Source organism: Hevea brasiliensis, chromosome 1 (genome assembly GCF_030052815.1).
Source record: "Hevea brasiliensis isolate MT/VB/25A 57/8 chromosome 1, ASM3005281v1, whole genome shotgun sequence".
Taxonomy (NCBI): domain Eukaryota; kingdom Viridiplantae; phylum Streptophyta; class Magnoliopsida; order Malpighiales; family Euphorbiaceae; genus Hevea; species Hevea brasiliensis.
In genome coordinates this window covers 113,144,668-113,166,299 of record NC_079493.1, presented here as the reverse complement: position 1 = coordinate 113,166,299, position 21,632 = coordinate 113,144,668, and the positions used below count along the sequence as shown (strand labels likewise).

Below are 21,632 nucleotides of genomic sequence, written 5' to 3'. Positions count from 1 at the left end.
CTTAGCGAGTGTCCTTCCTTGTTAACATATGTAAAATAATACATCCAAGAGCCCAAATATCAATCAGATGATGCCTCTTCGACCTGAAACTTCACGGCTTCAGGAGGCAGATACAATGAAGTTTCGTCAAATTCACTAATTGCTTAATTGATTCTTATATAAATTTATGACTTAATTTTCTGTGATTGTTTTTCATATCTTTCAATATACCACCTTTGCATATTTTCATCTATCGCATTTAAAAAGAATATTAATTATTTTTCCTTTATTTATATCAAATACAATAAATATTTATACAATTTGTGCAAAATTTAAATGCCACATATAAAAATTGAAACTAATCCTCCTATTAAAATTAATGAAATCAAGCAATCAAAGTTTAAATCTAAAAAGAATCAACAAAATTAAGGGAATCAACTTCCTATCTCAAAAATATTTTGATACCATTATTTTTAATAATCACCATTAAGGGAAAATATGATGAATTAGCTTTTGGAATTGCCCACAAGGATGACTGAGAGATAATTCAATTACTCAAATTTTATGGGATTATAATGCGTTCTATAACTTCAAAAAGTTATTATTCAGAATCTAAATCCTCTAACTCTAGAGTTACCATGTCTTAACACGCTGCAAGGCCTGTAGAAGAAGAAACACCTAAAACAGAGGCATCTTAAATATGGATTTTGATTACTAAATCTAGATTGATTCGGTTTCTTTTTTTCCAAATCCTTATAGAACAACTATTAATCTACTTCTAGTGTAAAGAGGATTACTAAAAATTCTCTTCTATATATATGTATACCCTGCAAAGAATATAATACAGTCAAATTGGTCCAACCTCCGTTTGCTGCCTTAAGTTGACAATCTGAGTTTGCTCAATAACAATGGCAGGGAAACAAGTAGTTGTCCGTCAAGTTTGGGCAAGCAACCTAAAATCTGAGTTTTTCCATATCCAGAAAGTAATTCGTCAATACACTTTTGTTTCTATGGACACTGAATTCCCTGGCACCATCTTCCAGTCAACTCTCAACAAGCATTTTCTCTGCTATGCTCCAGATTATACCTACTATCTCATGAAGCTCAATGTTGATATGCTAAACATTATCCAGCTTGGTCTCACCTTTTCAGATTTATAAGGAAATCTTCCCACTCTTGGAACTGAATACTGCTACTGTTGGCAGTTCAACTTTAGGGATTTCGATCTGCAGAGTGATCCCCATAATGCTGAGTCCATTTACTTACTTGAAAAACAAGGAACTAATTTAAAGATGCATAGAGAAAAGGGTATTGATTCTAGGGATTTTGCCAAGTTGGCTCTTAGTTCTGGCCTTGTTTTCAACTATTCCTTCACTTGGATTACATTTTTCTTCGTGCTTATGATTTGGCTTTCGTCATTAAGATTTTAACGCAACAAGACTTGCCCCGTGATCTTCAATCTTTTATGGGGCTACTGAAGTTCTACTTGGGAGTTGCAGTTTATGACATTAAATATATAACTTCTGTTCACGGCTTGCATCGTGGATTGGAAAGGGTATCTAAGTTACTGGGTGTTAACCGAATTGCTGGAATTAGTCACCAAGCTGGACCTGACATTAGTTACTGGGTGAAGAATCATAAGTTAGAAGACTTTTTTTTTTTTTGGGTCAAGTATGATTTATTTCGTGTATTTTAAACTTTCCAATAATATCATCTAAATTCTAAATTTTGTGTTTCATGAATTGTTGTTACTCTCAAATCATTTACAATTAGACCCACAATTAAAAATAGTTTTTATTATTAAATTATATTTTATTCCATGTATTATACACATAGGTAAATATTATATATTGTTAACATTAGTTGATCTTAAGCACATAAGTAATGTACAATATAGACATAATTTTATTTGAATTGTCATAAAAAAATATTTCAATTAATAGATAATAGTTTTATTTATAAGATATAAGTATAATATTTCATATTATATAATGAATAATAAATTTCAGAATTGGGGAAAAAAAAAATTTTTATTCGAATATATTTTACATGTGTTGGAAATAGAAATACTTAAATAATTGGAAAACATATATATAAAAAACATAAAAGACAATTGGAAAAAAGGGAGTTTCTTTATTTTGCTAATTTCTAATTTAAATAATTAATATTAATAATAATTTGTATTATTCATGTGTTAACATGAATTACTTTTTATTTTAGTTTTTTGTTATTGTTCTATAAAATTTTAATATATTAAAAATAATTTTTTGCTGATTTGAATAAATTTATCATTATAATAATTTTATTCTAAATATTTTTATTGTAAAATATTATCATCTAAAAACCCAATTAAAAATTTTAAATAATTACTTACATATTAAAATTTAAATAAATTTATTTTAATTATTATTTATAAAATATATTGTAGTAATAATTATAAAAATACATAATATTTATTATTATTATTATTATTATTATTAACCGATTAGTAATTTTAAAATATATTTAATATTATATCGATTAAACCTAATTCAATATCAATTGAATATTAAACTCTTAATTTTTTATTTTTTTCAATTTATTTATTGGTCTGACTTAAACTTGGATAAATTCTGTTAAATGTCTATTTATTAAACTAATAATATTTTATTTTAAAAGTGCTAAAACTGAAAAGTCTAGAAATTCATTCCTTGAAAGAGGTTCTTTTCTTCTCCCTCATTATTATCATAATCATCTTCTTCCTCTTCTTTTTTTTTTTTTTTTTTTTTTTTGTCATTCTCACTTCTTGTAAGTCTTGTACTATGACTATCAAACTTGGTGTAATGCTCACAAAAGACAGAAGGTGTTGATACAATTTAAGAAAATATGAAGCCTACTTTCTGAATATTGTACGTGATGAGCTTCTGATATCAGAGCCATATGTTCAATTTCTTGCTTAAGGGTAGGGGTGGCCACGATCTCGTTTCGAATCGGAATCGAATCGAAATCGGTTCGGTTAAAAGCGGACTGAAATTGGTCAAAATCAAAATCGATTTCGAATTGGATCAAAATCGTCTTTCTACGGTTTGGTTCAGGTTCATATTTTTTAGAAATCGTAAACCGGTGGTTCCAAATCGAATTGAACCGATGATTCCGAACCAGACCAAACCGGTAATTTAAATACAAAAAAATTCAATAAATACTTCACTCTACTCTTAATTCATTTATATATATATATATATATATATATATATATATTATTAATTCTCTACACAATTATTCTCTACATTCTCTTTAATTCTTAATACTCTTTCAATTTCTCTCAAATTTTCTAAATAATTATTTTTTACACTCCTTTTAATTCTCAGTACTTTCATAATTCTCATATTTTATTATTTTATATGCTCATTGAAATTTTTAATACTATCTCAATTACTCTGTTATTATTTTATATCTTCAATAAAATTTTCAATACCCTCTATTTTGATTTTTTTTTCTTGTATATTTTTTTAATTATCAATTATCATATAATTTTTTAAAATATGGCAAGTAATACTCAATTCAAATAAGCTTTTATCCAAAAAATTTATTGGAGTCGGCTATATGGATTCTTTTTCTCCACTCTAAACTATTTTGAGTTAAATCCTTAGAAATGTGTAATACTTCTAGGTCATGTTATACTATTCTCCTCCAAGTCAGTTTATATCTACCTATTATTTTCTTTCTATCCTCTAAGCCAATGTGCTCTACTTGTCTAACTGGAGTTTTCCTATGTCTATACTTTACATGGCCAAACTCCCTCAATCTCTCTTCTCTCAACTTATAATTGAAAATTTTGATTCTTCTAAATCCTAAAGGGATATATAGGCAAAATTAAGTTCATGCACCTTTTTCTAATTTTTTTAAAAAAAATTAATTTCATCTCTAGTTTTTTGATAAGTTCAAGTTTTTGCTTATTAAATTTTTCTTAAAAATAAGTTATTTTTATTCTTTTTTTTTCTTATTTTATTTTGATTGAAAGATTTCTAAGAAAAATTAAAATATTTTTACAAATATAACTTAAATTCCAAATCAATAAAATTTTCTTCTAATTTTTTCCTTTAAGTCGCTCTTAAATCGCCCATAAACCGCTTCCAAACCGTCTTTCAAACTACTGTCATTTTTCGAACCGTCCTTTAAACTGTTTTAAACCGAGGCTCGAACTGAAACTAGCGGTTCAAGAACCGTCTTCCAAATAGTCCCATGATGGTTTGGTTTATGTTCATGATTTCATTGAACCTGAACCGACGATTCCTGAACCTTGGCCACCCCTACTTAAGGGGGTCCCATACCCCCTTTTGGTCCATCCGTGAGGCACAATTTGGTGCAAAATTGAGTACCCAATCACTAATTTAAGGGAGGCTTAACAAAATTTATAATTTGTTTTTAAAACTAAGTAATTTAATCCATAAAATATAATAAAAGTGATAATTTAGTTCTTGCGATTAGAATTTCATTAATTTACTATTAATTTTGATAAAAATTACTATAATACTTTTATTTTTATTTTTAATTTAAAAACAATTTAGCCTTTAAAATTTTATTTTCTTAATAATTTAATTCATGAGATTTTATTTTGTTAACAATTTAATCCCTATATTTTTAGAATGTGAGTCCCTTTGAATTAAAACGTTTTAAATGTAAATTATTAAAATTTGAATTAATTAGTTTAAAGTCTTTAAAATTTTTTATTAATCACAAAATCATCCATATGTTTTACAAATTATTCTTAAACATTATAACTATTTATAAATAAGCCCTTATAATTTTGTAAAATTCTATTTATGTCATTTATATATATATGCTTATCAATTTATAAAATTTTCATATATTATTTTATATTGTTTTATAAAAAAAAAAGAAAAAAAATATGAATATGAAAATTTCTTATTAAAATAAAAATTTTAATATTAAATTGTTTCATATTGAAAATAGAATTAAAAGCACTTTGTTATTTTTGCTAAATTTAATAGGGGAATTATCTATAATTCTAACTATAGAAACTAACTTGTAAGTTTATTAAAATGTTAAGAACTAAATTACTTGGTTTTAAAATTATAAGGACTAATTTGTAGGTTTAACCAAATCTTAGAGACTAAATTGCTAATAAAATAAAATCTCAAGAACTAAATTGTTTTCATATTGAAAATAGAGTTGAAGACATTTTAGTTATTTTTACTAGAATTAACGGTAACTTAACTAAAATTTTAATGATAGGGACTAAATTGTAGGTTTTGTTAAATCTCAAGAACTAAATTATTTAATTTTAAAAGTATAAGAATTAAGTTGTAAGTTTTATCAAACTTAGGGATTAAATTATAATTTATTCTTTAAGTAATTATACTCTTATATTTTTAATTTTCATTTTTAAATTTGTAGATCTTTTGAAATTTATTCAGTGTTTGTTTAGTTTAATTGTTGGATCTTGCTAGTAATCGTTAATAGATAGCTATTATTATTAGTTATTAGCTAGTAGCTAATTTATATCAAGTGTTTAATAAAACTATGTTTAGCTATTACTGTTGATATGTAATGACTAATAAGAGTATATATCATATAATTTATTTTATTATTGAAATAAATATAATATTATAAATTTATTATAATATATTATTTATTTTATTATTAAATTAAATATATAATTATTAATTTAATATATTTTTTATCATTTATTATATGATTAAAATAAATAGATAATTATTGATTTATTTATTATATCATTTATTTCTTTATTGAAATAAAAAATAATTAAATAACTTTAAAAATATAGTTATAAAATAACAAAGTAATTATTATTGTTGATAAAGAAAAAATGTATAATTAATTTTAAGTTCTTAAATGTAAAAAAAAAGTATTTTTTTATAATAAGTAAATATTTTATATTTTATTTTATTAATAAAAAAATATTTTAATAAAATTATAATGAGCTAATTAAGATGTTAAAATTATAAATAAAAAAATAAAAACATTAATAATATTAATTTTTGAGTTAAATAAAAGAGAATAATATATTTTAAATAAAAAATAAAATCAAATCATCTATTAGCTGGTGAGAAATAGCTCTAAAAATACAGCTGATATAAACTGCAGCCGATGAATATTATATCAGTTACTTATCAGCTATCAACTTTACTCTTTTAAATTTATCAAACACTTTATTTTACCTGTTTGAGTATTTATCAGCTATCAACTACATTTTATAGGTAAATTAAACACCCCTTTTAATCAATGACGGATAATAATAAAGTGAGATTATAAGTAATGGGTTTTTCAAAACCATTTTTCTTTCGGTTACCGTGTAAGTTAATCTAAGTTTTTTTAGAGTTTTTATTTCTTTCTATTGTATAGGTTAAATACATTTTCTTTTACTAGATTATAAGTAACGTAAGTTCAGATTGTAAGATTATTTTAATTTTATGAATATAATTCACACCCATTTAATTTATATATTTTAATTAAAAATTGATATAAAAATATTTTTATTAAAAATTAATAATCTTATAAATTTATTTAAAATATAATATTCTAAAATTTATAAGTATTATTACAATATATATATATATATATATATATATATATATATATATATAATTACATATATAAATATAAATAATTGTTGGGTTAGTTAGAATTCTAATTAAAAAAAAAATTGATAGCTTGTACTTCTATTGTATAAATTATCATCTCAACGATTAACTTATTCTATAAGTATAATATTTATATTAACTACTATAGTTATGATATTGGACAATTTTGTCCTATTAACTAATTCTGAAAGAATTTATAAATTAATAAAATCAGGCAAACAAATTTTCCATCTTGAAGGAAAAACGTTCTGAGGATTCTTGGTGTTAATGGTTGAATTTGAATTGATGGGCTGCAGTATTTTGGATTTTGAATTTCTGAATTTGCTCCATTGGGAATCTTGATGTTCTAATTTTATTTTTTTACTATTTTTATTTTACTAAAATTAATAAAAAAGAATTTAATATTTATTATTAAAAAGAATATTTCATTATTGAATATTTTATTGAGTTAGAAGTAACTTAAGCTTAAATAAAAAAGTTTGCATTAATTTGATTAAAAAAATGTAAAAATACTGAGATATATTTAAAAATTATGACATAATATTCGTTGATTGCTTTCCATAACTTTAATGATGCCCATAATAAAAAAAAAATAATAAATTCACATTTAAAATTATTTATTTTGTTTATTTTTTATTTGTAAGGAAAGACGCTGAATTAGTTTTTGGAATTAGCCTCAAGGACAACCAAGAGTTAATTCAATTACTCAAATTTTATGGGAATATCATGTACTCCATATCATAAAAATTCTAGCTTGATTAGGTTTTTAAGAATAAACACCTAAAACAGAGGCATCGAAAATATGGATTTTGATTACTAATTCTAGCTTGATTAGGTTTTTTCTTTCCAAATCCGTATATGACAACTACTGATCCACTTCTAATGGAAAGTGGATTACTAAAAATTCTCTTATATATATATATATATATAATATAATACACTTAAATTGTTCCAACCTCCTTTTCCTGCTTAAAATTGGCAATCTGAGTCTGCTCTAACAATGGCAGGGAAACAAGTAGTTGTTCGCCAAGTTTGGGCAAGCAACCTAAAGTCCGAGTTTTTCCATATCCAGAAAGTAATTCGTCAATACCCTTTTGTTTCTATGGACACTGAATTCCCTGGCACCATCTTCCAGTCAACTCTCAACAAGCATCTTCTCTGCTATGCTCCAGATTATACCTACTATCTCATGAAGCTCAATGTTGATATGCTTAAAATTATACAGCTTGGTCTCACCTTTTCAGATTTAGAAGGAAATCTTCCCTCTCTTGGAACTGAATACTGCTATTGTTGGCAGTTCAACTTTAGGGATTTCGATCTTCAGAGTGATCCCCATAATGTTGAGTCCATTCGCTTACTTGAAAAACAAGGAACTAATTTCAAGATGCATAGAGAAAAGGGTATTGATTCTAGGGATTTTGCCAAGTTGGTTCTTAGTTCTGGCCTTATTTTCAACTATTCCTTCACTTGGATTACTTTCCATGGTGCTTATGATTTGGCTTTCTTCATTAAGATTTTAACACAACAAGAGTTGCCCCGTGATCTTCAATCTTTTATGGGGCTAATGAAGTTCTACTTGGGAGTTGCAGTTTATGACATTAAATATATAACTTCTGTTCATGGCTTGCACGGTGGATTGGAAAGGGTATCTAAGTTACTGGGTGTTAACCGAATTGCTGGAAATAGTCACCAAGCTGGACCTGACAGCTTGTTAACTCTACAAACTCTTATTGAATTCAAGAACATTCATCGCAAAAAATTGAATGAGAATTTCAGTGGCTTTGAGGGAATGTTATCTGGACTCTGTGGTGGAGAACGGCTGCTCTACAAACCTGACTTCATGGATCCTTTCAATTGGCAGAGAAAGAATGTCATGTGCAGTACCTGATTGTTTTATTGAGTGTGAAGAATCATCGGCTAGAAAATTATAAGCAACTGAGTTTTTTTGGAGTTTTTGTTTCTTTTGATTATTGTATTGGTTGAACACAATTTTTTTTTTGCTAGATTGTAAACAATGTATGTTAAGATTATCTTAATTTTATCATTACTCCAATATTATTTAAATTCATTTAATTTTATATATTTTAATTAATAATTCATATAAAAATATTTTATTAATATTAATAATTTTATAAAATTATTTAAAATATAATATTCTAAAATATTATTTTATATATATATAATTGTTGAGTTAGTTAGGATTCTTGGCTTGCATGGTGGATTGGAAAGAGTATTTAAGTCGGATTACCGGAAATTGTCACCAAGCTGGACCTGACAGCTAACCTTTATTAAATTCAAGAACAAAAAACTTGAATGAAAATTTCAGTGGCTTTGAGGGAATGTTATTGGACTGTGCGGAGATCTGGCCACTCTACAGAACATGACTTTCGTATAATTGCGGATAAAATCTTAATTTTCAACACATACCAAAAAAAAAAAAAAAAGAATTAAATTATTTAACGAAATAATTTAATTCTAACGTTGCAATAGCCCAAGCCTTTGATCTTCTTCCTTTAAATCATGTCCACTCCCCGCCTTTCTTGAACAAAGAAGAAGATGATGAGGTTCATCTACTGTTAGATGCTGGATATCCAGAAGGATTGCAGTTCAAGAGTCTCTAAAGACCCCTCTCTTCATTTGTCAATTGCCAACTTCTGAGCGAAGTGCCGAGCCATCGCTTCATATGGAGATAAGAAGTGAATCGCCTCTGATTTTCTGTGAAATTTGCAGGGAAAGGAAAGAAAATCATCAGCTGATCAAGAATGGGAACTGTGGTCACCCATTTTGCTTGGAATGTATAAGCAAACATGTGGAGGAAAAGATCAAATTGGGCATGAAATTTGTTGCATGTCCAGGCTTAAACTGTGAATGTATCCTACAATTGCAGACATACAAGCATTTTCTCTGCAAGGATGTGCTCGACCTGTGGGAAAAGGCACTGTCTGTGGAGCTAGTTCCAAACTTTACTTGCAGGTCAGTGCATGTTATAGTTAAAACAGCATACAGTGATTGCGTGGGTTTGATGATGATGATATCCTTAATTAAGCTGTTCTAACTTAATTAGCCACTGAGATGATAAGTTGCAACTTTTACTAAGATATGAATATGTTGGAATTTTGTTAACTTGAAATTGTTTGTGTTTCCGTGTAAGAGAAAATGGGTGCGCTCTTATTTCTAAAAAATAAGTAAATAATAAGTAAATAAAATCTAGAAATAAGAAGGGAAAGAGGGACAAAAAGGGAATTTGAGTGGGGAACCAGAAAAAGGGAGAGATCAGAGGGGAGGGGGGATTTTGGAAAGCAGAACAGAGGAAGGGCGACTGGTGCTTGCAGAGAGAAAAAATTGAAAATTTTGAAGCTGGGAGCTGCGAGTCTGTTTTCTACAAACTCTTTTAGCCATTATTGTTAAAAAGGTTTTTCATTTTTGGATTTCTTCTCTACATTTGTCAACCCAATGCGTAATCCATTATTTTAGGTTTAGCCATTTGATAACTGTTGGAAAGTTCTAAATTTTTTTTCTCATTCATCTCTATTTGTTATGTTTCCCTTTCATTCTAGAAAAATATATCGTGGAGACTAATATGTAGTCTTGTCTTATGAGAATTTGATATTAAAAATGCAGAGGGATTTGAATCTTCTTTGAAGGTTGATTATGTGTTGTCGTTTTATTTACTTATGTATGGCTTTTAGAAATAGTTGTGCGTTACTCTTATTCAATCATATACCATTAGGAGTTCGGGTCAGTATAGAGTCTTCCTGATGAAATACGAGATTTGATGAAGGTCAGTATCATTTCAGTGTTATGTGTTCTTAACTCTCAGTTTGGGATGGGAAGAGGTAGAGTAAAGTAAGGTTATCAAGTAAAGTTTTTTAAAGTAAGATTTTTTATGTTTTTCAAAGATTCATAATTTTTGTAGTGTTTGAGAGAAAAGAAATGATTTTTTTTAAGTATTTGAAGGTTTTAAAGGAAACCCATTAATTTGGTTTGGTGGATTGAAAAATGAAGGTTTTTGGAGGTTTTTAAAAACTTCCAAAAACCATACTTTAAAAAACCTTCTATCCTCTCAAACAAAAGTTTAAAGTTTTTAAACCTTGAAAAACCTTCAATTACTTTAAAAAACTCCTTCCCAAACAAAGGGTGATCTTCAAGTTTTCTTAAACCAAGATATTCATTTCTTCTACAGTTGCAAAAAAATGTCAAGCATCAACAAACTTCAGTGGGACTTTTTCCTCGTACTGTTTGGGCTCAGTTATAGAAGGATATATGTACAACTGTTCCATTTTCAGTAATTCTAGTCATTTATTATGCCTTTTTACTAGACTGATATTGTAGTCTCCTATAAATTGCACAGCCGAATATTCAATTGCATACAACATAGCTTGTCTGATTACAGTCTTATAGAACCACTCATTATTTCTTGGACTTTCACAATGTTAAACTGAACAGATTGTTCTGCATTCTTTTGTTCTATTTCATTGGCTACTATACATCTTAGTTTGACCCAATCTCATTAAAAAAATGATACAGGAAAGAATTGCTTGTGAAGACGGGTTCAAAAAATGGCAAGGGAAAGCTTTTGACTGCTAGAACCACTAAAAAACTATCACCACTGGAGGTGAAAAAAACTGTGCAGTTTAGTCAGCGTGTAGCAGGTACTGATAATTCGGCAGGAGCTGATAGCAAGCAGATAGTTCCTGAAAGGAAGACAGCAGCAATAAATGTTCCAAATAGTTTCCTTTTGCAGCCTAGAGAGGTTCAATCAGCGCTGCACCACAGATATAATTCTCATTCTGTATTATCTCTCAGCGGAGGAAATGAAGTGCCCAAATCATCTTATAGCTGTTTCAAGGACATGCCTCCAATATTTGATGACATCACACCTATGCCACCAAGACTGAATAGGCAACAGAGTGCTGCTTCCAGTCCATGGAAGGGTTCAGTAGACAGCGAAGAAAAAGTAGCAGATGATGTAGAGAAATTTGAAACTGCTTTTTCTGGTGATACTACTGCTGCAAATGAGGATGATAGTGACTCTGATGCATTGCCCGATACGGATGACTATGATTCGGAAGCAAGTCCAAGGAGCCCTGAGAGTTGCAAGAAGAGCAAATGGTTCAAGAAATTTCTTGAGGGATTGGAGTATTTAAGTACAGAGGAGATCAATGACCCAGCTAGACAGTGGCACTGTCCTTCATGTCAAGGAGTTGCAGGTGCCATCAAACGGTACTTAGGCCTGCAGACCCTGATGAAGCATGCCAAAACCAAAGGGTCAAGAAGGTTGAGGCTCCACAGAGAGCTTGCACAACTGTTGGAAGAGAAGTTGCATGGTAGTCAGGCAACTTCTGCTGCTCTAGGTGGTGAAGCATGTGGTAAGTGGAAAGGTCCAAAAGAAGAAAAGAAACATCATGAGATAGTTTGGCCTCCTATGGTTGTTGTTGCAAATACAACCCACAAAAAGGATGAGAACAATAAGGTGAGATTTATACTTTCTCATTCGCAAATAGACATTTAAGTTCTTTGTGAAGATATAATATTTAAGTTGTTTGTGAAGACATAATAATTCAGTTACTAATTAGCTCTCGTTTGGATCAATGAAATTGAGGATTTCAGTGGATTGGTATGACAACTCAACAGCTGCTGGACTTGTTCAGCTCATACAATGCTATTGTCAAGGCTCAACACTTCTACAATTCGAATGGACATTGTGGGATGGGTATTTTGATTTTTGAGAGCTCAGTGAGAGGTTATTTAGAGGCAGAGTGGCTGCATAGGCATTTTGCAGAGGAACAAACAGGTAGAAATGCTTGGAATAATCGACCAGTCTACTTCATACCCACTGGGGAGCGCCAACTTTATGGTTACATGGCAATGAAAGAAGATGTGGACACCTTCAACTGGTACTATTTGAAAGGTATATATTGATATATGCTGAAATGGATATTAATCAAATTTATTTCAGGGGACAAAGAATATGCAAGAAAAATAATTCTGCTGTATCAGGTAAGCCTAAGCTGAAATATGAGATGAGATCCTACGAAGAAATGGTGGTGAATGGAATTAGGCAAATGAGTGAAGACAACCTTCAGCTTCCCTGGTTGCAAAACAGAGTTGCCGAGCAACAAAGCCATGCAAAAGACCTTGAAGAGTCCATTGGCATGTTGAAGGAAAAACTAGACAAGGCAAATAAAGACTTGGAGATCTTGAGACTAAAAGCCAAACAGCAGCATGAGCAGGACATGGAAGAGGTAATTCTTTTTTTCCACTGAAGAAGAAACCTGAGCTTCTAAGCCTATGCAAAAATGAAAAACTCATTCCATTAACTTTCATTATGCTCTACTGCTGTCCACCAAAAGGATTGTTTCTTGAATTGATATCTCCTATTTTTATCATGAATCATCTCTATTTTGACTGACTGTAGCAATGCTATTCCGTGGATGGACTTTCTAGAGCAATTTTACAAGGACCAAATCAGAAATATTCTTGAAGCAAGAAAAGATGGAGATTTTCAGAATACGCAGCAGAAGGAAGTGCAAGAAAATGCAGAGCAATCAAATGCAAACCCTTCAAACAGAAATGATTACATAAAGAACACAGAGCAAGAAAAGGGACGAGTGACAGAGAGCTATGAGCCGATTATACAAGAAAACATCAATATAGCTCCGATTGGTAGGGAGGAGACAATGTTCAGGACAGTGATGGGAAGGAGACTCAAAACTGAGCCAGCTTCTAGAGGTGGAAAATGCCTTGATTACCGGGAAAAGGCAAGAACTGCAAGACAAGAGTTTTTTAAGGGAAAGTTCATCATGGCAGACCCTGGTACTACACATATCTTTCTTAATAATATCAAGTCTTAATCCATCAGGTGATGCTTTGGGTAGTTTGCAAACTGTATTTGATGATGTATTTTTATTTGAAACCAAAATATCTAATTAATCTCTATATGACTATATGTATATGTGAATTTGAATTGTGCTGCACCTGCAAGGTAGCCTAATGGCAGGTGTATATGCTCTCAAGTTTTGGAATCCCCTTCTTACTCTCTTAAAGAAAATGTATATTGTTAATTATATGTCTTTTCTTAATATTTTTGTGTTTGATTTGTGTTAATGTGTCCTGGTTTGTCTATTTTTTATTTTATTTAGTTAAAAAATACATATAATTTGTGTTGAAATCTCAATAAATTCACTATTGGGTGGTTTCTATGTTTTCTAAACTAAAAGAGTACTTATGTAATTTCAAAATAACTCAGTTCAGAGTAACTTATTCTTACCGATGCCAATGCCAACTCAACAATTTCCAATTCAATTTGGCCAGTCTATGTTCTATACAAATTTTGTACCTCATATATCTCTATTAAATACATTAAAACAGAACCCACTTAGCAACTTTCAAATTCTATCCACAGTTATGATTTTCATGATCTATGTAGCTGGCTTTTCTTGCTATTTCCTGTTGTGCGCTTGATTTGTGGCCTCATTTGGATTGCGTTTATGGTTTTCTGGGCATGCCAATGTTTCTTTTTTGTCGTCTCTTACTCTCTTACTTTATGAGGAAGATTCTGTGGACCTCTTTGATGCTTCTATTTTTACTGGCAGGTGGATGGCCTATTAAAATAACGAACGTCATGCTCTTGAGTTTGGTTCTGATGTGTTACTGTTTTCAAAAAAACAACATAGTATACACGGCTTTTAAATTGGATGCGCTTTGTTTAAAGGTCAGCTATTATCTGTGCTTTATAGTATGATAAAACGTTGTTGTCTCTGGGGTGGATTGTGCACCATCGTTTGTATGGCTTTCCTATTATATGTGGTTGATTGTCATGTGAAACGAAGCCATTTTAGGCTCCTTTGGATGATGCCATTGTTATGGTCACATGTTTCATAATTGCTTAATCATGATATCTGGAAATTTGTATGTCGGCCATCTTTGCTGCATTCTTTATGCTTTCTTTGGTATGGTACAGATTTCTTTTATATTTTGTTTCTTTTCTGTCTTAGGTTTAGTAGTGCTTTTCTTAAAAAAAAAAATTCTTCTATTTTCATTTGATTGTCATTTGTTTCTGTTGTGCACTATTATACATTATCTTATAAAAAAAAATTGATGGGTGATTGATTGGCTTGCTTCGATGATTCTTGGGATGCTATTCTAGTTTTTGCCATCTCAGACTTGGCCATCCATGTATTCTATTGTGTTTAGGATATATCTTTTTGCTTAAGTCAACTATTTAGACTTATATCAATGTGGTCATCAAAGATTTGATTTTCATATGTGTTTTTATATCTATTGTCAGTATTGAATATAAGTAGATTGCTTGAGTTTTGCCCGTGTTATTATGGATTTTGTGAATTGTGTGTATTAAGTTTATAATGTGCGATGCTTCTTATTTATGCTGCCAAGTGCCAACTGTTAGTAGCTAGAGAAAATTAGCCACAATTTTCGTATCTTGCGTTAAATGGACTGAGGTTTCTCTTTTTGTCAGGTTGCTCCTGCATTGATTAAAGCAAAGTATGCGACCACAGTCCACAATTCCTATTCTTGATCAGCTGATCATTTGGCTTTTCCCTCAGGTTGAGCACATCCTGAGAGAGAAAATGGTTGTATATCTGCAATTGTAGGACACATTCACAGTTTAAGCCTGGACATGCAACAATTTTCATGCTCAATTTGATCTTTTCCTCCACGTGTTTGCTTAAACATTCCAAGCAAATGGGTGACTACAGTTCCCATTGTTGATCAGCTGATCATTTTCTTTCATTTCCCTACAATTTTCACAGAACCCATTGGCAATTCACTTCTTACTTTACTTCCGTATGAAGCAATGGCTCGGCACTTGGCTCAGAAGTTGGCATTTGACAAGTGAAGAGAGAGGTCTTTAGAGCCTCTTGTAACTACAATTCTTCTGCATATCTAGCATCTAACAGTAACAGAACCTTATCATCTTCATTTTTGTAAAGAAAGATGGGGTGTGGGCATCATTTAGGGGAAGAAGATCAAAGGATTGGACTATTGGCATGTTAGAAAATCTTTGTGAGTTCTCTTAGTCTATCTTCTCTCTGCAAAAGGAGTAGTCTGTTAACCTGTATTTAAAAGAGACTCACCAAGAACTTAATCATGGAAGTTTCCTTCTCAGTTGTCTCTGCTTGGACAACTTCTTTGAGGGGTTAAGCTTTTTTGGACTTATGGAAGAGTACTAATGATTGATTCCGCTTTTCGACAGTGGGGGCATGTGTTTTCTATTAAGCGGTTTAAGCCTTTTGTCTCTTCCCTATATTTTAAACTAATCTAGGTGAACTATGATTCTGTTCATTCTGACGTAATGGGTTTTGCATTTCATTAAGCAATTTAATTCTTCTATTTATTCAATTTTTAAGCGTGATGAAAATTAAGGTTGGCCGGTGCAATAAAATGGATTTAACCAATGAATTTTAGTTTTATAGTACTGGTCTAACAGTTGGCTTTATTTCTGATGGTTTCTCATTGCTGCCAAGCATCATTAACTTTTGATTTCTCTGATTTATATAGGATTTGTAGGTAGGAATATTTAGATGACTGTATTTAATATCCTAGGTGCTATCATTAACCCTGTGATTTGGTTTTGATTTGCTTGCAAGATTAGCAGAAATTTCTCTATGTTGCATTAAATAAAATTTTGCCTTTTTTCTTTTACTTAAATTTACTTCTATTATATACTGCTATTTGGAAGAAAGCAGGAGTTAAATTAAGTTTCACTCTGTGCCTTTGAGTCACTTCTCATTAACTGCTAGTAGCTCTAGATTTTTTTTCCCCCAAATTATTATTGTGAAATGCCTTATTCTTGGTTTATCTGCCTATTTTTGTGGAAATTTACTCTTCTAATGTGGATTTTATAGGCCTTTTAATTGTGAGAAGAGGGGTTCTATTTAAAGGCTTGTGGGTTGATCAAGTGTAAGAGGCCTTCCTGTTCAAGCTCTAGTCAGTACTTACAAAGTTTGAAGAATAAAAATAACTTAACATTTGTGTCCAATGAGCCACTTAAAAATAGGCGGAAGGACCATGATGAAGCCGAGATTGAACGCAGATAGGAGATGAAGCCCAAAAGCAGTGGAGTGAACAAGAATCTTGTTGATTTCCAGGTATGCCGGATCAAAGTTCTGATACCATCTGTAGACTAGTAGTTTAAGGCACTTTGATGTCAAAGAATTGCCGATCACCATGAAATTAGATTGAATTACTGATCAGTTTGATGTTTCTTACATAGGGGTTATACATTTAAGACATTTTCTTTGATTTCTATTTCTATGTGCCTCTTTTATGTTTGTAGAAGATTAGTGTCTCATTGTTTTTACTTAATTTTAACACCATATATAAAGCACTGAGTTAATATGGCTTTAAAGCCTCCAAATCCTTTACAATGTTCTTTTATGTTTATAGCATTTACACAAATATTGTCCCTTAGAGAAGAGGTGAATTGGACATTAAATGAGATTATGATAAAATTTTAAAAATTAAATAAAGATAATAAAGTAAAATATTTGATCAAACTAGTTTATAGGCACTAAAATAAAAAAGTTAAGTACTCCAACTTAATATTTATTTATTTAAAATTTTAATATTTATTTTAATATATAATTTAATATTTATTTTAATATATAATTTAATATTTATTTTTTAAAATTTTATATTTTAAAACCATACTATAAATTTTTGTTAATGATAAAATTCTTAGTTAATTATATTAAATACAATTAGAATTTTTATTAAAATTTTGAGTAATTATACCCATTAAAATTAAATTTAACTTTTATTTATAAAATGATTATCACTTATTTTCCTCCAAATATTCTTTCATGAAAATGAAATAATATAATATTTTTAGAATTCAATTGCATTTAAGAAAGATCATATATTATTAGAAATAGTTTGTTTATATTAACTATAACAATAAATATGCCAAAAAATCTTAAATAGTATGGTGATATTCAAGAAGAAATAATAATAATAATAATAATAATAATAATAATAATAATAATATTATTATTATTATTATTATTATTATTATTATTATTATTTCAAATAATTTCTTAATTTATGATTTGTATTTTATTTTATTTTTTTTAGATCTTAAGTTTGTTCTTTTAAAATTGAATTTTTTTAATACTTCTCAGCAATTATAAATATTTATTGTTTAATTTTCTTATATAATATTTTATATTTTTTAAAAAACAATATTTATATTTTTATATAAATCATTGAAAAGTTATATGGTTAATGTTATATCTCGTCATTTGATTTTCAAACTATATATCCTTTATGGAAATGTTTATTTTTTAAAGCATAATCTATAATTATACACAACAAAAAAAAATTTGAGAAACAATTTATTATTATAAATATAAATATAATTGATTTGTAAAATGAAACATAATAAATAATTAAAAATAATTATATAAATGTAAAAAATATATATAAAATAATTAAATTATTGACATAAGTAGGTAAAAATGTGAGAGATTTTAATAAGTTATATACTCAATGTTCAAAAGAAATTAAAACTAAATTTATTTTTTAGTGTTAATAAATAACTTATTTAATAGTAATGGATATAAATACCATTTAATTTTAAATTTTAAATTTTGATAAATGATTTATATTATATTTTAAATTAGTTTATGTATACCAATCAAAGAATAAATATATTACAACTTTAAAAGAAATAAAATGGATAAAACAAGGAAAATGAAGATTTAAATTTTAAAATTAAAAGTAATAAATTGAATTTTAAAGTAATCAATATTTATATTAAGCGGATATTATTTGTCAAATCATGTGGATTGCAAGATGTGACACATGTAAATTTTTTAATGCAATAAAATGCAAAATGACTTAATTTGATGAGGTCATTTTTACGCTATTTTTGTGCTTTAATATATATATATATATATATATATTATTTTGCTTGTTACGTTATTTTAATTTTTTTACTTGACTTTATATTTAATTTAATGCTTTATAATTACCATGATATATTTCAAATTTAATTCATTATTTTTTTTACACATATATACATAATACAAAAAAAATACATTATTTTCGATGATAAATTTTTCATTGTACAATGAACAACTGCAATTTCAAGCAATTTTGTGGTTGTGGCTCAATTGATTTGTAATTTTGTCTTCTTGCCTTTTTTGATTGGGTTGGGCTGGATATACATACTGAGAGAAGAGTTAACCTTCATCTCGCTACCTCCTTCCTTCCCGCAACTTAGTACCCACTGCCCCTTCCATCGCGCACGATCAGTGCTTCCTTTCCACATGTTTGGTGCCCATTGGCTTCTTCTTTCTCACTCACTTAGTGTGAAAAGCGACGTCATTTTTACTTTTGTACGTCATTTTGAGAAGGCGATAGTACCCACACACTCAGTAGCCACTGCCCTTTTCCTTTAGCTTTGTTTTTTTACTTTCGTTTCCCATATATATCTCACCCTTTAATCCTATGTCACTGTATATCTATAGTAAAAACACAAAAGTAATATATATATATATACACACACACGATCATAAGATTTGGTGGATAGAGGAGTTTTGAATTACATTTGGTGGATAAATGAGAGAGAGTGAGGGCAGGTGAGATTGTGAGAGGAGTGAGCTCTGCGCTTCTTTTTCAACTTTTATTTCTTCTTTGGGAGCTTCAATTTACGAGAACGCTAGCCAGTGGAGGAAGTTTTTGAACAACTAAGAACTTTGCGAGCAGGACTTTCAACTAAAGTTCGATTGAAGATTTTTGGCAGATTGACAAAGCATCACACCACTACAAAAATCAAGAACAATGTAAGTTTTTTTTTTTTTTCCCTAATGCAACATAACAATCGACTATGGTTGGTAAAAGACATACAAGTAATAATGTAAGTGTAGGGATCCGAATCGAATCAAATCATAAAAAATTGAATTACATATTTTAGAAATCAAATCGAACCGAAATGGATGAAAAATTGAATCAAACTGAACCACTCTATTTTGGTTCGATTCGGTTCAAACAGATCGGTTTTGATTTTTTATTGATTTTTTAATTTAGACTTGATTTTCAGGTTATTTGATCTGATCTTGACCTTGGTTTAAACCTAATAACCATTAATCAATGAAATTAAATAATTTATATATATATAATTATATATAATTCATAAATTCTCCATAAAAATAAATCAATTTAAAAATCAATAAAACTATTCGGTTTGATTAGGTTTAATCAATTTTTTTCTTTAAAACTGAACCGATTTGAAATAACTGAAATTTTTATAATATAAAATCAAATTGAACAAAACCGAATTATCTTAAAAATCTAATTAAATTACCTAATTAAGGCAATTCAGTTCGGTTTATTCGGTTTGAACCGAATAATGCTCACCCCTATGTAGGTGTAATTACAAATTGGTTTTGTTCTAATAAAATTACAATAGAGCATGAAACAAACAAAAGCCTAATTAATGCAAGAGAAAGAGGCTGCTAGCTGTTAGATACCCCAACCACAATAAAAGTTAATAATAGTAATTATCATAGCAAATGATGTTAGCATTAAGATGAGAATCATAGTTGTTTGAGTTGGCTATAATAGTTTTTATTTATCATTTTTAATTGTCATTTGAAATTTTGTACTGTTTTAATTTTTTTTTTTATCTTTGATAAATAACAAGGAATGAATTGTAATTAGATATTTATATAGTTGAAAATACAAAATCTCTTAGTTCTTGATCCCTTTGTGCCGTGAAAAGCCTTACCCACATAAATTAAAGAATACAAAATTTAACGTAGTTCAACGTAAGCCTACTTTACCAACAAATTCATTATCAAAGAAAAAATAGTTACACATATTAATTAGTTTTCTCACCCTCAAAATTACTCAAACAAACTTATGGAATTCAATACACCTCTCCACTTCGTGAGCTCTCTATATATAGGCCAATCAACTACACATATATGTATGCCATTAAAATATAATCCTTTTAGGACTCTAATTATTAGATTTCATAATTTAAATTATACTAAACTTCATAAACTAATTGTACTTCCTAATTTCAATCGGACTTGGACTCTAATAATTTCCACTTTTAAGTCAAATAGAATTAATCTTCATAATTTTTGCAAAAGTCAATTTTCTTTTGAGTATTTCCTTGCACTCTTGATTGTTGATGTTGCCTCTTGCTTTCATTTGTATTCTTTCAATTAATGTGCTTCCTTCTAATTTATAGAGATTTTTTGTATCAAATTTCTCACCCTTTATGAACACAAGAGCACCTCGGCTAACTTTCATGACTCCACCATGAATCAAACTCCCATAACCCAAAGAATCCAACTTATCCAAAGAAATTAAGTTCCCTTCAAAATTAGGAATGTATCTCACTTCATCGAACACTTTTACATAATCACCATGCAATTTGATCTTCATTCTTCTAACACCTTCAACTTTCATCTTGTTCTCATTGGCAAGCTTCACTTTTTCTCCTTCCTTCTCTTCAATCACATCAAACCACTCCTTCTTTGAGCAAATATGGAATGGGAAAACAGAATCCGTTAATCACTCATCTGGCAATGGATCTTTTGCCTTTTTCTTATTATCATCCACATTCAAACATTCACTATCAACACTATCATTAATTGTAATTACAGCAGTTCCTTCTTTTTCTTTTCCAAGACTCTCTTGAATTGTTTAAACTCTGCAAGATCTTCTTTCATCCTCATACAATGGTATTAAACGTGACCATTCTCATGATAGTGGTAACATTCTCTATCTTCAAGGTCTATCCGTGGTCTTGAGCTTGATCTATTCCTTCTCCAATTGTTTCCACGTGGATTACTTATACCACAATTAGAACCATTAATAAAAGCTTCACCTTCATTGTTACTACCAATAACCTCATCCACCTTCAAAATCTCCTTCCCAACAATTAGGGCTATCACCAAGCTTTTATAAGATTGTGGAATAGAGGTTAAAAGCAAGGGCTTTATCTTCATCATCTACCTTCACACTAACTCTAGCTAATTGGGTAATTAATTTATTAAAAATATTAAGGTG

The 21,632-nt window shown here is 29.3% G+C and overlaps 3 protein-coding genes across 3 annotated transcripts; all 3 read left to right on the top strand.

Moving 5' to 3' along the window:
• The first annotated feature begins 887 nt into the window (after positions 1 to 887).
• Positions 888 to 1,409, top strand: LOC110662828 (probable CCR4-associated factor 1 homolog 11). The gene is made up of 2 exons (XM_058154032.1): positions 888 to 1,088; positions 1,185 to 1,409. The coding sequence occupies exons 1-2, from the start codon at positions 888 to 890 to the stop codon at positions 1,407 to 1,409; spliced, it is 426 nt and encodes a 141-aa protein (XP_058010015.1).
• Positions 1,410 to 7,584: 6,175 nt separating this feature from the next.
• Positions 7,585 to 8,472, top strand: LOC131183312 (probable CCR4-associated factor 1 homolog 11). The gene has a single exon (XM_058154026.1). The coding sequence runs from the start codon at positions 7,585 to 7,587 to the stop codon at positions 8,470 to 8,472; it is 888 nt and encodes a 295-aa protein (XP_058010009.1).
• Positions 8,473 to 9,147: 675 nt separating this feature from the next.
• LOC131169016 (protein SUPPRESSOR OF GENE SILENCING 3-like) lies at positions 9,148 to 16,886 on the top strand (the record flags this gene model as incomplete). The annotated part of the gene is made up of 8 exons (XM_058147817.1): positions 9,148 to 9,557; positions 11,112 to 12,057; positions 12,195 to 12,495; positions 12,585 to 12,828; positions 13,018 to 13,400; positions 14,180 to 14,298; positions 15,064 to 15,897; positions 16,454 to 16,886. Coding segments are annotated over 7 exons (2,463 nt in total), but the record flags the coding sequence as incomplete, so codon positions are not given.
• Positions 16,887 to 21,632: the final 4,746 nt, after the last annotated feature.